The sequence below is a fragment of the Drosophila serrata genome, unplaced genomic scaffold (assembly GCF_035046125.1).
Source record: "Drosophila serrata isolate PLE 108 unplaced genomic scaffold, ASM3504612v1 contig_276, whole genome shotgun sequence".
In the NCBI taxonomy this organism is placed as follows: domain Eukaryota; kingdom Metazoa; phylum Arthropoda; class Insecta; order Diptera; family Drosophilidae; genus Drosophila; species Drosophila serrata.
This window is the reverse complement of record NW_028257174.1, coordinates 8,752,754-8,767,354: the sequence shown is the minus strand read 5'-3', so window position 1 is coordinate 8,767,354 and position 14,601 is coordinate 8,752,754. Positions and strand designations below refer to the sequence as shown.

At 44.7% G+C, this 14,601-nt stretch overlaps 2 protein-coding genes and 1 pseudogene across 17 annotated transcripts in view; 1 reads left to right on the top strand and 2 right to left on the bottom strand.

Moving 5' to 3' along the window:
* Ca-alpha1T (Ca[2+]-channel protein alpha[[1]] subunit T) overlaps window positions 1-14,601 on the top strand; it is a 132,532-nt gene that overhangs the window by 78,681 nt on the left and 39,250 nt on the right. For all 15 annotated transcript variants that reach the window (XM_086836173.1, XM_086836170.1, XM_086836176.1 and 12 more), the window contains exons 4-5: window positions 6,390-7,347; window positions 13,992-14,103. In XM_086836173.1, the coding sequence (XP_086692299.1) occupies window positions 6,443-7,347; window positions 13,992-14,103 (1,017 nt within the window). In that variant the 5' untranslated portion in view covers window positions 6,390-6,442. The remainder of the gene's footprint in view (window positions 1-6,389; window positions 7,348-13,991; window positions 14,104-14,601) is intronic.
* On the bottom strand, window positions 341-2,626 carry LOC110182082 (disheveled-associated activator of morphogenesis 1-like; annotated as a pseudogene).
* Window positions 2,592-4,324, bottom strand: LOC110181997 (disheveled-associated activator of morphogenesis 2-like). 2 transcript variants are annotated; one of them, XM_086835232.1, is made up of 5 exons: window positions 4,010-4,324; window positions 3,742-3,944; window positions 3,545-3,674; window positions 3,339-3,491; window positions 3,094-3,273 (listed from the first exon to the last, which is right to left on the bottom strand). In XM_086835232.1, the coding sequence occupies exons 1-3, from the start codon at window positions 4,182-4,184 to the stop codon at window positions 3,594-3,596; spliced, it is 459 nt and encodes a 152-aa protein (XP_086691358.1). In that variant the 5' UTR covers window positions 4,185-4,324; the 3' UTR covers window positions 3,094-3,273; window positions 3,339-3,491; window positions 3,545-3,593. The 2 variants fall into 2 exon arrangements, with proteins under 2 accessions (XP_086691359.1, XP_086691358.1); XM_086835233.1 differs by lacking the exons at window positions 3,545-3,674; window positions 3,742-3,944; window positions 4,010-4,324 and adding an exon at window positions 2,592-3,047 and having other exon boundaries at window positions 3,110-3,273; window positions 3,339-3,485.

Here is a 14,601-nt window from a genome sequence, read left to right as displayed (position 1 = left end):
CCATTCTTTTGATAAGCCGACAAGAGCTTGTTTATCGACTCCAAATCTCATGTTATACAGCTTGCTCTCGTCAAGCTCGCTCCCGGCGGTGCCCTGGAGCTTGGCATCCGGCAGCTTGGACCATTTGATGCTCTTTAATGGATTCGTGGGCACACGTGGCCCGTTATCCTTTGGCAGCTCCACCTTGGGTGGCACAGGATCTGCAGGCAAAGGATAGAAATTAATTTATGTGGCGCTCCTTGACTTGACTTAACTCTGTACTCACCCATTTCTGGCGTCATCCAAGGTGGCGAAGGCGGTGCACCCGGCGGTGGTGGTGGCATCATGGCCGGCGCCATTTTGGTGGTGGCGGCGGTATGGCCATGAACATGGCCGAGGGCGGCGGCGGCGGTGGCCACACAGCTCCATTGCAGCCAGTCAGACCGGCCACCTTCTGGGCATCGGGTATGCTGCCCTCGGTGACCAGATGCTCGAGACGGGCCAGCTTCTGCTGCTCAATAAGCAAGCGATGATACCGATCTACAAAAAGTTGTGAAAAATAACTGTCACTTTTCGCTAATAGTAAAAAAAGCACAAAAAAGTTCTGAAAAACAACACTAATTTTTCGATATTAAAGTAGTGAACATAAGCTGGTCACACTACAAAAAAGTTATGAAAAACGACACTAATTTTTCGATATTAAATTAGTGAACCTTAGCTGGTCACACCTCCATGCTGCATATGGCGGCTCCATGTCAGCTGATCGTCGACATTATTATTATTATTATTAACATACCGAACCATCGTCGCCGAACAGACGCACGGCGTGATCGAAGCGGGTCTTCATGTCCTGGAACTTGTCCTCCAGCTCCGCAAAGTGGACCGATGCCGAGGCGTGGAACTCCCGCATGAAGGGCAAAGTTCGATGGAACTCGATTTCGCGTGCCACATCCGCCAGGCCGGTGCGCAGCATCTGGATATCCTTGTCCATCTCGCCCAGCGACACCTTGGAAGCCTCACGGGCATGCGGAATATGATCCTCCAGTTCCAGTGGATCCATGAATTTACTCACGATTACCTGGACGAGATGCTGCAGCAGGGTGGTGCCCTTGGCGGCACTGGACTTGGTGTGGGTCACGCGCCCTGCGATTCATGTAGTTGCCTGTGGTTATTAAAAATGCACTTAAATAGTGAAAATAAATGAAAAAGTGAATGGATAATTACCCATAGCCAGAATCAGCTCAAGGAGCTTACGCAGACGTCGGGAACTAGCCACTACGCGGTACGCCTCTATTACACTGGCGATGCGGTGTATAAGATCGTTAACCGTCGGCATAAAGCGCTTCCTGCAGTGGAGACTCTTCAGCCTTTACTCGTAGTGGGGAATCCTGCCAGGACAAAAGAACAAATAGTTTAGTGACTGCCAAATCTCTTCGATGCCCTTCAAACCCACTTTGATATTTCGTAAAGGAAGCGATCGGCACGGGCCAGTGACTCAATATCCTCTTTATGCTCATCCAACAGTGCATGTTCCTCCATTGCGGGCGTAAGCTGCTCCAAGATGTCGGGTGTCAGCTGCTCGTTGCTGTCCGTCGAGAAAATGGCCCTAGAAGAGAAGATTAGTATTTGGAACCAGGACGTGACTAAAGCAGCTCCTACTCGCTCATCTTCAGCTTGCTGAGCAGGACGGTGCAGTTCTGGGCCGGCGTCAATCAATCACTGAGATCACCTTCTGCTTGGCTGGCTTGCCGCCAGTTGCCCGAAGATCCTCATCGGAGCTACCGGTGGCCTGTGGAAATAGAAGAGAGCATTAAATAAAGGAAGGTCTTTCAGTGGAATCTCCCCTAGACACTCACCGATACCCCATTCTTTTGATAAGCCGACAAGAGCTTGTTTATCGACTCCAAATCTCATGTTATACAGCTTGCTCTCGTCAAGCTCGCTCCCGGCGGTGCCCTGGAGCTTGGCATCCGGCAGCTTGGACCATTTGATGCTCTTTAATGGATTCGTGGGCACACGTGGCCCGTTATCCTTTGGCAGCTCCACCTTGGGTGGCACAGGATCTGCAGGCAAAGGATAGAAATTAATTTATGTGGCGCTCCTTGACTTGACTTAACTCTGTACTCACCCATTTCTGGCGTCATCCAAGGTGGCGAAGGCGGTGCACCCGGCGGTGGTGGTGGCATCATGGCCGGCGCCATTTTGGTGGTGGCGGCGGTATGGGCGGCGCCATTTTGGTGGTGGCGGCGGTATGGCCGGCGCCATTTTGGTGGTGGCGGCGGTATGGCCATGACCATGGCCGAGGGCGGCGGCGGCGGTGGCTACACAGCTCCATTGCAGCCAGTCAGACCGGCCACCTTCTGGGCATCGGGTATGCTGCCCTCGGTGACCAGATGCTCGAGACGGGCCAGCTTCTGCTGCTCAATAAGCAAGCGATGATACCGATCTACAAAAAGTTGTGAAAAATAACTGTCACTTTTCGCTAATAGTAAAAAAAGCACAAAAAAGTTCTGAAAAACAACACTAATTTTTCGATATTAAAGTAGTGAACATAAGCTGGTCACACTACAAAAAAGTTATGAAAAACGACACTAATTTTTCGATATTAAATTAGTGAACCTTAGCTGGTCACACCTCCATGCTGCATATGGCGGCTCCATGTCAGCTGATCGTCGACATTATTATTATTATTATTAACATACCGAACCATCGTCGCCGAACAGACGCACGGCGTGATCGAAGCGGGTCTTCATGTCCTGGAACTTGTCCTCCAGCTCCGCAAAGTGGACCGATGCCGAGGCGTGGAACTCCCGCATGAAGGGCAAAGTTCGATGGAACTCGATTTCGCGTGCCACATCCGCCAGGCCGGTGCGCAGCATCTGGATATCCTTGTCCATCTCGCCCAGCGACACCTTGGAAGCCTCACGGGCATGCGGAATATGATCCTCCAGTTCCAGTGGATCCATGAATTTACTCTCGATTACCTGGACGAGATACTGCAGCAGGGTGGTGCCCTTGGTGGCACTGGACTTGGTGTGGGTTACGCGCCCTGCGGTTCATGTAGTTGCCTGTGGTTATTAAAAATGCACTTAAATAGTGAAAATAAATGAAAAAGTGAATGGATAATTACCCATAGCCAGAATCAGCTCAAGGAGCTTACGCAGACGTCGGGAACTAGCCACTACGCGGTACGCCTCTATTACACTGGCGATGCGGTGTATAAGATCGTTAACCGTCGGCATAAAGCGCTTCCTGCAGTGGAGACTCTTCAGCCTTTACTCGTAGTGGGGAATCCTGCCAGGACAAAAGAACAAATAGTTTAGTGACTGCCAAATCTCTTCGATGCCCTTCAAACCCACTTTGATATTTCGTAAAGGAAGCGATCGGCACGGGCCAGTGACTCAATATCCTCTTTATGCTCATCCAACAGTGCATGTTCCTCCATTGCGGGCGTAAGCTGCTCCAAGATGTCGGGTGTCAGCTGCTCGTTGCTGTCCGTCGAGAAAATGGCCCTAGAAGAGAAGATTAGTATTTGGAACCAGGACGTGACTAAAGCAGCTCCTACTCGCTCATCTTCAGCTTGCTGAGCAGGACGGTGCAGTTCTGGGCCGGCGTCAATCAATCACTGAGATCACCTTCTGCTTGGCTGGCTTGCCGCCAGTTGCCCGAAGATCCTCATCGGAGCTACCGGTGGCCTGTGGAAATAGAAGAGAGCATTAAATAAAGGAAGGTCTTTCAGTGGAATCTCCCCTAGACACTCACCGATACACCATTCTTTTGATAAGCCGACAAGAGCTTGTTTATCAACTCCAAATCCATGTTATACAGCTTGCTCTCGTCAAGCTCGCTCCCGGCGGTGCCCTGGAGCTTGGCATCCGGCAGCTTGGACCATTTGATGCTCTTTAATGGATTCGTGTGCTGTGGCCCGTTATCCTTTGGCAGCTCCACCTTGGGTGGCACAGGATCTGCAGGCAAAGGATAGAAATTAATTTATGTGGCGCTCCATGACTTGACTTAACTCTGTACTCACCCATTTCTGGCGTCATCCAAGGTGGCGAAGGCGGTGCACCCGGCGGTGGTGGTGGCATCATGGCCGGCGCCATTTTGGTGGTGGCGGCGGTATGGCCGGCGCCATTTTGGTGGTGGCGGCGGTATGGCCATGACCATGGCCGAGGGCGGCGGAGGCGGTGGCTACACAGCTCCATTGCAGCCAGTCAGACCGGCCACCTTCTGGACATCGGGTATGCTGCCCTCGGTGACCAGATGCTCGAGACGGGCCAGCTTCTGCTGCTCAATAAGCAAGCGATGATACCGATCTACAAAAAGTTGTGAAAATTGAGTCTTCTTTCGATATTAAAGTAGTGATCATTAGCTGGTCACACTAGAACAGCTTGATTCTGGTGGGCTGGTCACACCACAATAAATATTGCATATATTTTGAACTGCATACCTTTGGGGGCCAGATGTAGCATACTTCTAGGGTTACAATGAATTTGAATAAAACTAAATTTGCTTGCTTCTGCCTTCTATTTGCCTGGTACTTCAGAACGGATTTTAACTGAAATTGACCAAATCGAACGCTTGATTTTGCTTACAACAACCACAGCCCCTACAACAACAACAAGAAAAGAACAATAAAAGAACAACAACAGCAGCAACAAGAACAACAAAAACAAAAGAAAACAATTTTAAATTTGCAACAACAACATAAATAAAATATATTAATTTAACTGCCAAAATTTGAGTTCATATATTTTATATGTTCACTCACAACTTAGATAATAAGTGAAGGAGTCATTTCCTATAAACCATATACATATATTCTTGATCAGTATTAACAGGCAAATCGTTCTAACTATCTCGCGAAGAAAAACATTTTAATTTTTTGAAATAATGAAAGGGGATACAAAAAAGTTTTAATTTAATTTAAACTGAGCATACAAAATTATTAATCTATTAAAAACTAATATAGGAAAGCTTTCGAAATCGAAATTGATTTTTGGCTAAGGTATGGCTTTTTTTTATTTTTATATAATATATAATATATAATATATAATATATAATATATAATATATAATATATAATATATAATATATAATATATAATATATAATATATAATATATAATATATAATATATAATATATAATATATAATATATAATATATAATATATAATATATAATATATAATATATAATATATAATATATAATATATAATATATAATATATAATATATAATATATAATATATAATATATAATATATAATATATAATATATAATATATAATATATAATATATAATATATAATATATAATATATAATATATAATATATAATATATAATATATAATAAAAAAAAATATAAAATATAAATAAATGGTAATATTTTAGATGGCATATTCTATTCCATAAAGTACATACTGAACCCATTCATCAGTTTGAACTTATCGCTAATGGACAAGTAGAGTGCTGCAGCATTTACTTAAAATGCCAGGCGCCCACTTAATGTTTGCTTTTTATTTATCTCCTGCCGGCACTAGTTTATATTTTCTATTTATTTGATAAATTGTTTGATAAGCCGGCAGTGTAAGCGCTGAATCAAGTTTGCTGTTTACCCAATCGATTCTATATCGGGTTTATATGTATATACATATATATACTGCATACATCTCAATGGCCTAAAAAGCGAAAAGCGGCGTCTGTCTGGCTTCCTGAGGCCTCTGGGTCTGGATCTGGGTCTGAGTCCTTTGTGGCCATTTCTTTGGCTCTGTCTTTGTTTGCCAAGCCTATCGATAAACCAATTTTCACACAATTGCAGTTCGCTTGGGTTGGGGAAAACCACAACAAAGCACTTTTTGGCACGTTAATGTGTTAGGGGTGAACACACACGCACACTCTCACACACTGATGAGTGCCGTAATTAATGATTGAGCACACCTACATATCTACATATACATACATACATACGCACGAGGGAGCCCTCTTAATTCTGGCGCCCTTAAATGTATGCTACACTTCTTGTCTGTGGGCACAAAATGTGTTTCTCATTATTTTTACGTACTCCAAGCACACACACACACACACACATACACAAGTTTTACAAAAAGCAACGCACGTGCGTATAAATTATGTTTTGGCTTCATTATATTGCCAGGGGGGTTGATGAGGGTGTGCTGCCTGAGGGACGCCAAGTATCGCATTAAAAATCAATTCCCGAAACTTTGCACGTACCAAACGAAAAAATTGTCGGCACGAGTATAAAATTGCGTAGAAATGAGCTCATTAAGCAAGAGAATCGAACAGAAAATAAATTAGTTTTTAGTTCTTAAGTAAAACCATTAAAATAAATCATTAATAATAGATTTATCTCTAACATTTCCCCTCCCATTTCGCTCTCCCTTTGATTGCAGCAATCGGAAAGGCAATGGAATGACCAAAGCTTCTACAGTTGGCCCCCAGGAAGATGCTGCCACAGCCGGCAGCAGCAGCAGAAGCAGCAGCAACAACTCTTGTAGCAACATCGGCAACATCAGCATCTGCCACAACTGCAGCAGCATCAGCTAGGAATGGCCAGCGACGTCGCGTGGCAGCAGCAACAAACGGCTGCAACAGCATCAGCAACGGCAACAGCAACACCTGCACCACCAGCAACATCAGCAACAGCAACGCGAAGATCAAAAACAGCAACAACAAATCCAGCAACAGATTAAGTCAAATGCATTCCAACGAAGAGCCGCCCATGACGGTGATCGTCGATTCTGGCGGCGGAACCGCAACCGGAAGTGCCGCTGGCAGTGGCCATCGGTTGCGGAAAACCAGTTCCTCCAGTGCCAATGCCAATGCGAATGCGAATGCGAATGCGAAATCCATACCAGCCAGATCGCATCGTCAGCCCTCGAATGCCTCAGGATCGGCAGACTCCAGGCGGCGCTATCAGGGAAAGGAACGTCAAGAGCGCCAGGATCGTCACGATCGTAATGACCGCCATGACCGTCATGATCGTCATGACCGTCACGGGCGGCCGGAGCAGGTGCCTCGCCGGCGCACTGGCCGTCGTCACAGTGGCGCCTCTTCGCTCAGCGATGCCACCGCCACCGCAGCCGCCGCCGCAGCCTCAGGACATGGACATGGGCGTGGACGCAGCCGCAGTCGCAGTCGTAGCGGCGCCATTAGCTCCTCCACCGCATCCAGCTGCAATGGTAGCTGTAGCTCCGACGATGGTGACTCCTCGCACACCTCGGATTCCAGCTCGTCGAGCTCATCCGGCGAACCGAACCTTCCCTATCCAGGCTTCCCCGAGATCTCCATGAAGGCGCTGACGCAGTATACCCGGCCGCGCAACTGGTGCCTGATGCTCATCACCAATCCATATCCTTTGCACAAACAAAACTAAAGGGAAAGGGGGTGGGGATGGGGAAAGCGGAGTCTAATTGCCATTGTCCTTCGCTGGCAATTTACCCCTGGGTGCGGCTATGTTGGAGAGAGTGTCCTTGTCACACATTTCACAGGATGTGCGTTGTAAGCCTATTGATTTTTTTTTTGTTTTTTGATGCGCTCCACATTTTTATATACCCTTTTATTTTTTTGTGTTGTGTGTTTCCATTTTTCGTTGTATTTTTTTAATGGGCCTAAGGACACTCGATTGGAAGTTACTGACGTCGAATGCATGTCGGATGAGGCGAATAATTAATAGGCGCATGTTGTGATCCGTGGGAAAAGGCTCTTGATGCTGGTCGTTATGCATAATATTAAGTATTTAAATATATGGAGTGTGTTGAAAATATATAGAGAAATATGGCTGGGGTTTATTATTTTTTAGCAAGATATATTTAGGCTTTAATATTTCTTTTAACATTTACCTTTTCTTAAGCACTCTCATTTATTTCAATTAACTTTGACATACAGGTTGACTCCCCATGTTTCTGAAAGCAAGTCAAGCTTAATTTATCTAATTTAATTAAGGACATTTGTCCTATGCAAAGACGAGGTATCTCCTGTTCGATTGGAGTTTCTCATTTGACGGAGCCTGTTGCCTGTTGCAAAATTCATGCGACAATGTCAGCAGTTGCAAGGCAACAGCAGCAGCAGCAGCCACTGCGTATGTGTTTTTGAGTTCGTTGCGCATAAATAATAAATATCTGAATGGGCATCGTCATTGGGAGACGGAACCAGTAACAGTAACAGTGCCAGTGGCAGGATGTGTCCCATCTCGTCCCGTCGTGCCATGTCCCCTCTTCTCTGTGTTGTGCTGTCGGTGACGGTCCCAGTTGCCAACGCCGGATCTTTCCGTGGACTTGTTTTCCATATTTCCCATCCATTTTCCAGGCTTCTGCGGGGATAATGTGCGCCAATCAGTAGGACGTGTGTGTATGTCTGTATATACAATATAGCGTTGAATGAGGCGGAAGCAAGATGACAATCCTGGCGATTCCAATGTTGTTTATCTGGCACATCTCCTTCTCCTTGCTGCTGACTTCAATGGCATGTGGCACATGTGCATGAAAAATCGCTTTGCACACTTCTTGGCGCTCACTTCACATTTCACTCGAAGCGAAATTAAAATTGACTGACGTTGATATTTATTTATGCCCACGACTTGGCGGGTATGGCGGTTAAATTATGATAATTGAGTTTAGAACGTCGACTCAGTCAAGTGAGGAAGTGCCACTGATAGATGGTGGTATGAGGCGATGGCTGCCTTTATGTATATTTTTAGCTCGAAATCTGCGCTGACGGCTGCGATTACCCACTTGATGTGCCGCAGTACCACAGTCACCAACCAACGCTGCCACAAGTACGTAATCGGTCTCTCGATACTTGCCACTTAATTGTTTGCCATAAATTTTGATTTGCGCCATTGTTCGCCTTCGCGTGTTGCGCATTGTATTGTTTGCTATATCTTTTGCTGACATTTTATGGATTTTATTGTCAAAGTTTACGATGCCTCCCCCAGCGGCAATTACAGGCTCCTGGCTCCTGGCTTCTGGCTCCTGACTGCTGAAGGGAGACACGAAGGGTTCGGGGATTTTGTGGCTGACTTGCGGTGCAACTTGGCCTGCAATCGCTTCGTCTCACTGACTGACTAAACTAATTTAAGTTTGACTTTTTCCCCCTAAAGCTGTGGCCCTAGCCCCTGCTTCTACTTGCCACTTCCGTTTCCGTTTCCGTTGCCGCTCCCGTTTCCGCTGGCGACGCCCATCGGTGTGCGTGTGTGTTGGTGACCCAGACGTGCGGAAAGTGACCTCGCCTGCAGCTGAGGTCAGCGGTGCCATCATTTGCCAAAAACTTGAAGCCGCCGCAGCGTCGCCTGCCGGCCTTGCGTATCAATATCGAATATCCCTTTTTGCTTTCGAAGAAGGATAATAACATCTTGGTGGCGGGACTACCTCCTTCTTAATGTGATTGAATACGTGTATATTTTAGGCTTTTAGGTAAATCCTTTTTTTTTTGTCTCACCTCTTTGCCACTTTCCACTTGCCAAATTAGTGATGCATTTTAGCCACATGTGTGGATGCATTTCGGGGCTGCTTACCTCCGGCCAAAAGTTGTCTCCGCCATTTTACGGCGCTTTTAGCGTGAAATGTGAGCGCGGCACATGCGGCACGTGCAGATAGAGAGAGAGAGAGAGAGAGAGAGAGAGAGTGTCGGGGTCAGGACCTGCTGCATCCTTGTGCGGTCGCCATTAGGACCACAAGGCAGCTCTCGGACACGCAGGCATCATTAGCATTGGTGTATGCAGGGGGAGCAGGACAAAGGACACAGGACGCTCTTTAGGTAATGCGAAACCGCCTGCCACGCCCATAACTAATTATGACAGAGAACCAGAAAGCAGAGAAGCAGAAGCAAAAGCAAGTGGAGCAGCGGCAGTGGAATCCTGGCAATACCCATTAGCCTCGCTGACCGCCACCGAGTACGTGCATTGTATTCATTACACAAATGCCTCTCATCCTGCATAAGGTGGAGCAGGGCAGACAGCTGGACTTGATGGACGGACAACAGGTCGTTGTGGTCATTCGTATGAATGGTGAACAGCCACTGGAAAATAGCCAATAGCCAAGGATTGAATAGAGAAGCTCTCACTATTATTATTTATTATTTAAATACCTAGAAAGAGCGCCTGAATTCAATTGAGTGTTAGTCCAGGGCCATGAAACCCTTTATTACGAGTTTAATACGATTTCTAAAATGATTTTCTCTTGTAAATTAATAAAAAAAAGAGTAATTAAGGTAATTCTGGGCTTAGATCTTCACCTGATTTCCACTCTCTTTAATGTGGTTTTAATTTTAATATATTTCAACATCAGTATCATATATTGTTTGCTTTATCTACCAAGTTTTACTAGCAATTATATATTTTACTTGCAGAAATCTATCCTTGAAGGCCATTTGATGTTGAAAAAAACCAATTAAATTGATCGCTTCCGTTGACAACAACTTGTGTTGTGGCCAATTTATCTCAAGTTTTTCGCTTGCCCTCCTGTTCTTTTTCCCTTCTCCTTTATTTATATTTGTATTTTTCTTTATTTGTTATATATTTATTTATTTTTTTGTCCATTCGCGTTCGTTATTTGCCATTCAGCCAGTCGCAGGTCGGCGGCATTCAGTATTCAGCATTCAGCATTCAGGATTCAGCATTCAGCATTCTCTGGGGCATGTTCAGTCATCTTATTCGGCTTTTGCTTTCGGCTCTCGCTTTGTTTGCGGCTCTTTTAATTTGTTGCGATTTCTGTACGCTTGCATGCGTCCCCCGGTGCCACCGTGCCACGCCTACCGTCCCCAGTCACGCCGCCTTTTCGGCCCCCAGCTGGCCCACTTTACGCTCGACTTAATTTGTTTACTGTTGGTTTGGGGGCCATTGCTGTTGCCAAATCAAAAATAATGCGAGCAAAAATCCGGGGTCCCGACTTTAACGGTCCACCCCGCCCCCACACACACAGGCACACTCACCTGAACCGCCACGCCCCCCTTTGACGAAGGCAGCTGAATGAATTGAATGCGCCAGGGTCGGTGGCGCGGTTGTCGTTACAGGGAAATAAAATCTAACCGACTTGTGATAAGCCATTTGCTATACAATTTAATTAGGGAATACCAAAATCTAATTAAGGAAAATTGGAGGACTCAGAAATGGGATACATATATATAATTATTTAAAGATTTCTATAGACTATTCCCTAGGCAGATATACAAGCTTTAGAAAGGTCTCTTTAAATATATTTTATACCAGTTTTATATGTTATATACCCTTACGGGGTATTATATTTTCATTCAAAAGCTAACTAATCACTAAAGGAATCATTTCCTACCCCATAAACCATATATATTCTTGATCAGCATTTACAGGCGAATCTTTTTGGAAATGTCCGGGAGAAACAAAATTTTGACCATTTTCCCAAAATTTTATGAATTAAAAATAAATCGACAAAAATTTTGTTTTTTTTTTGATTTATTAACCTATCAAAAACTAACACAGGACAGCTTTCCGAATTGAAATTAATGCATTTTTGGCTTAGCTATGGAACTATTAAACTTTGAAACCCAACACAAATACAACATTACGTATACGTAATATTACCCCAACCAACATGGAATATCACGTATACGTACCATTGTCCCCCAGACCCCGGATAATCTTTACTTTTACTATCTTAAACTAGTGTTACGTTCAGTGATATTTATTGTAACTGGGATATAGTTAAATTGATCATTTTTAACCCGTTTAAGGAGATTATACTTTCAGTAATTATTTATCTTTTTTACACCTTTAAAGCGGATTATAGTTTCAGTCAGAGGCTTCAAAATCAGTGAAGGAATCATTTCCGACCCTATAAACCATATATATTCATGATCAGCATCAACAGGAGAATCGATCAAGCTATGTCCGGCAAAAATTAAATTTTTTCAAAATTTTGAAAATTTTATAAGGGGTTAAAATTTTCAAAAATCGACAAAAATCTTAATTTATTAAAATATTTAATTTAGTATGCAGATTTGTTAACCACATAAAAACTAACATAGAACAGCTTTCCGAATTAAAATTAATGAATTTTTGGCTTAGTTATGGCCTTTGGAACATGTGATTCATCATAAACAAGATAGGAAGCTAACAACATCGGCACATCGAAGTTTGTATTCATATGCATATGATTCCCAACTGGTTTTAACATCCCCGGAACGAAGTGGCTGCTGCCGGCCAAGTCTCAGAAATGTGTTGTGCTACAAAAATTGCAAGTCATTGTTTATTAGTGTTCAAAGTTAATTACTAGTCAGAGATACTTACTGATCATAGATCCTTACTGCCCATAGTTACTTACTGATCATAGTTGCTTACTGGTCAAAGATACTTACTGTTCATAGTTACGTAATGTACATTGATACTTACTGATTATAGTTACTTACTGTTTATAGTTAAGTAGTAAGTTGAAAGATATTTAGTGATCCTCTACACTCAACGACCGTTTCTCTGGCAGTTATATTATATAGTATTGATAAATATCGATTAAATAAATCCGAATATTTCAGGTCTTCTTGAGTTCAAGCGAGCCTTCACAAAGAGTTCACCTCAAATTCCAAAATTCTCCAAGTGCTTAAACAGAATTTTTCTCTCCGTGCACTACTGTCGCATATTTGTGCTGCTGCAGTATTTATCCGGGCAGGGGATACTGGGACTGGGAGCTCCGCAGACTCCGCCCTCATTCGGTGGTGCCTTTTGTGCCGCCTGTCCGGTTCACAATTTGTTTTTATGACCCAAACCGGACCCAATTCTAGCTGACCCTCAGCTTGCCTGCCTGCATATGCCGCTGTTGAAACGAAACCGAAACCAAAACCGAATCTGAATCTGAATCTGAATCCGAATCCAATTCCCTTCTGCCCCCTAATGAATTGCCCTTTTTGCGGCTGAGTTTCTGTTGTAGGTCCTGCCTGCCAGTTTTGTGTGTGTGCCACGTTTTATCTTTAATTGTGCGTTAATAGCGTAAACATTTTTGCCATTTTGCGCGTGTGCTCGATCCTTAATTGCGCGTCGAAGGAACGAGTCCTTGGCGCTCATTTGGCCATGCATTAAGCCAGCTGAAATCCTGTAGCCCAGTTCTTCTCCGCTCGGCTCTCAGTTCGCAGCTGTCGTCCTTGGACGAGTGTTATGTGTATGCTGTGTGTTTTCGAGTTGGGTTGCCAGGACGAGGCAGCAAAGTGCAGCGGCGGCGAGGCTTTTAGGCGACAAGTGCCAGGACGACGAGTGCCTGCATGCCGCTGTTGGTTGTATTTGTGAAGGGCACTGGCGACAAGAAACTAACAGAAAATATTCAAAGGGAGAGCCAACTGGCGAAGTGTTCGATAGAATCACAAATGGGGGACATTTTTCTTGTATACTTGGATGAAATTTTCTTTTAAATACCAATATCTCAAAGCTATATAAACTTTATGAATTCATTTCTGTAGCGTAAAAGCCAATACCTTTCATCACACATTAATTGCAGCAGCGTTAGCTTAAGGCAGTGATTTATCCAGCTGCTCGTCCTGCCATTTCGTAAATGTCCTTCTTGGTCAACGCACTCGGGTCGAGTGTTATGAGCTGGCTGCCAACTGTCATCAATTTGCTGCATTTGGCCTGGGAATCTAGAATCCAAAGTATTCGAGTCCTCAGACCCTCCCTTCGACCCAAAAACCAAACCAAACCAAAACCGAGACCAAACGAGATCCGAGAAGCATCAACCGCAGAGGAGGGTGGCAGGGCAGGTCCTTTCGGAGAAGCAAGGAGCGGAGTGGAAGTGGGAGTCGGGGAAAGTTGACAAGCACTTGAGTGCGCATTAGAGGCAACTGCAAGTTGTTATCCACCACGCCCCCTTTGGGCTCCCTCCCTCTTTTTTTCACTCCACTGCCTTCGCCTTCAATCAGCGCAGAAAAGTAGGCAACAAGGCCCTTTCCCTTTTGCCATCACCATTTAGGCCACCCTGTTTGCCTTTTCTTGGTTTGTCACTTAACTAGATATGGACTCGTCTCCGTTTTGGGACCAGCACGTGGTTCGAGCGCGTCTCCATCCTGGTCATCCTGCTCAACTGCATCACCCTGGGCATGTACCAGCCCTGCGTGGACGATGCCTGTGTCACGAATCGCTGCAAGATCCTTCAGGTGAGTAATCACATTGCCATAGTCTTTAAATATTTCAATATACTGTATCTTATCCGGGAAGCATTAAAAAATAATTAAGTTTGACCACATAATATGTGATAAGAGGCTTATCAAGGGACTTTATTCTTGTCCAATGCAAATTAGTTTCTCCATCATTTATCAAACGAAGATGGACCAAAGATTAGGTTGATGACAAAATAAAAAAAGAAGACACCTGGAACTGGCAGGAGGTGGTACAAACTCTCCCCCTGGACATTCCCGCCTCCCCAGGTGGGCCTGTCAGCATCGGTGTCACATTAAATGCCATTTATTAAAGCAATTTTTTGGCTCACTTCCTGACTGCCTCCTGCCAGGCTGATGACATCCAGGCGAGGCACTTCGGCTCATTAGGCGGCACCACTTCCACTTCGAGGAAGAAGAAGGGAGCAGTTGAGACAACCAAAAGATGTGGTGTTCAGTGAGGCAATTACAGAGCATAGAGTGGATGCCGGGCCAACG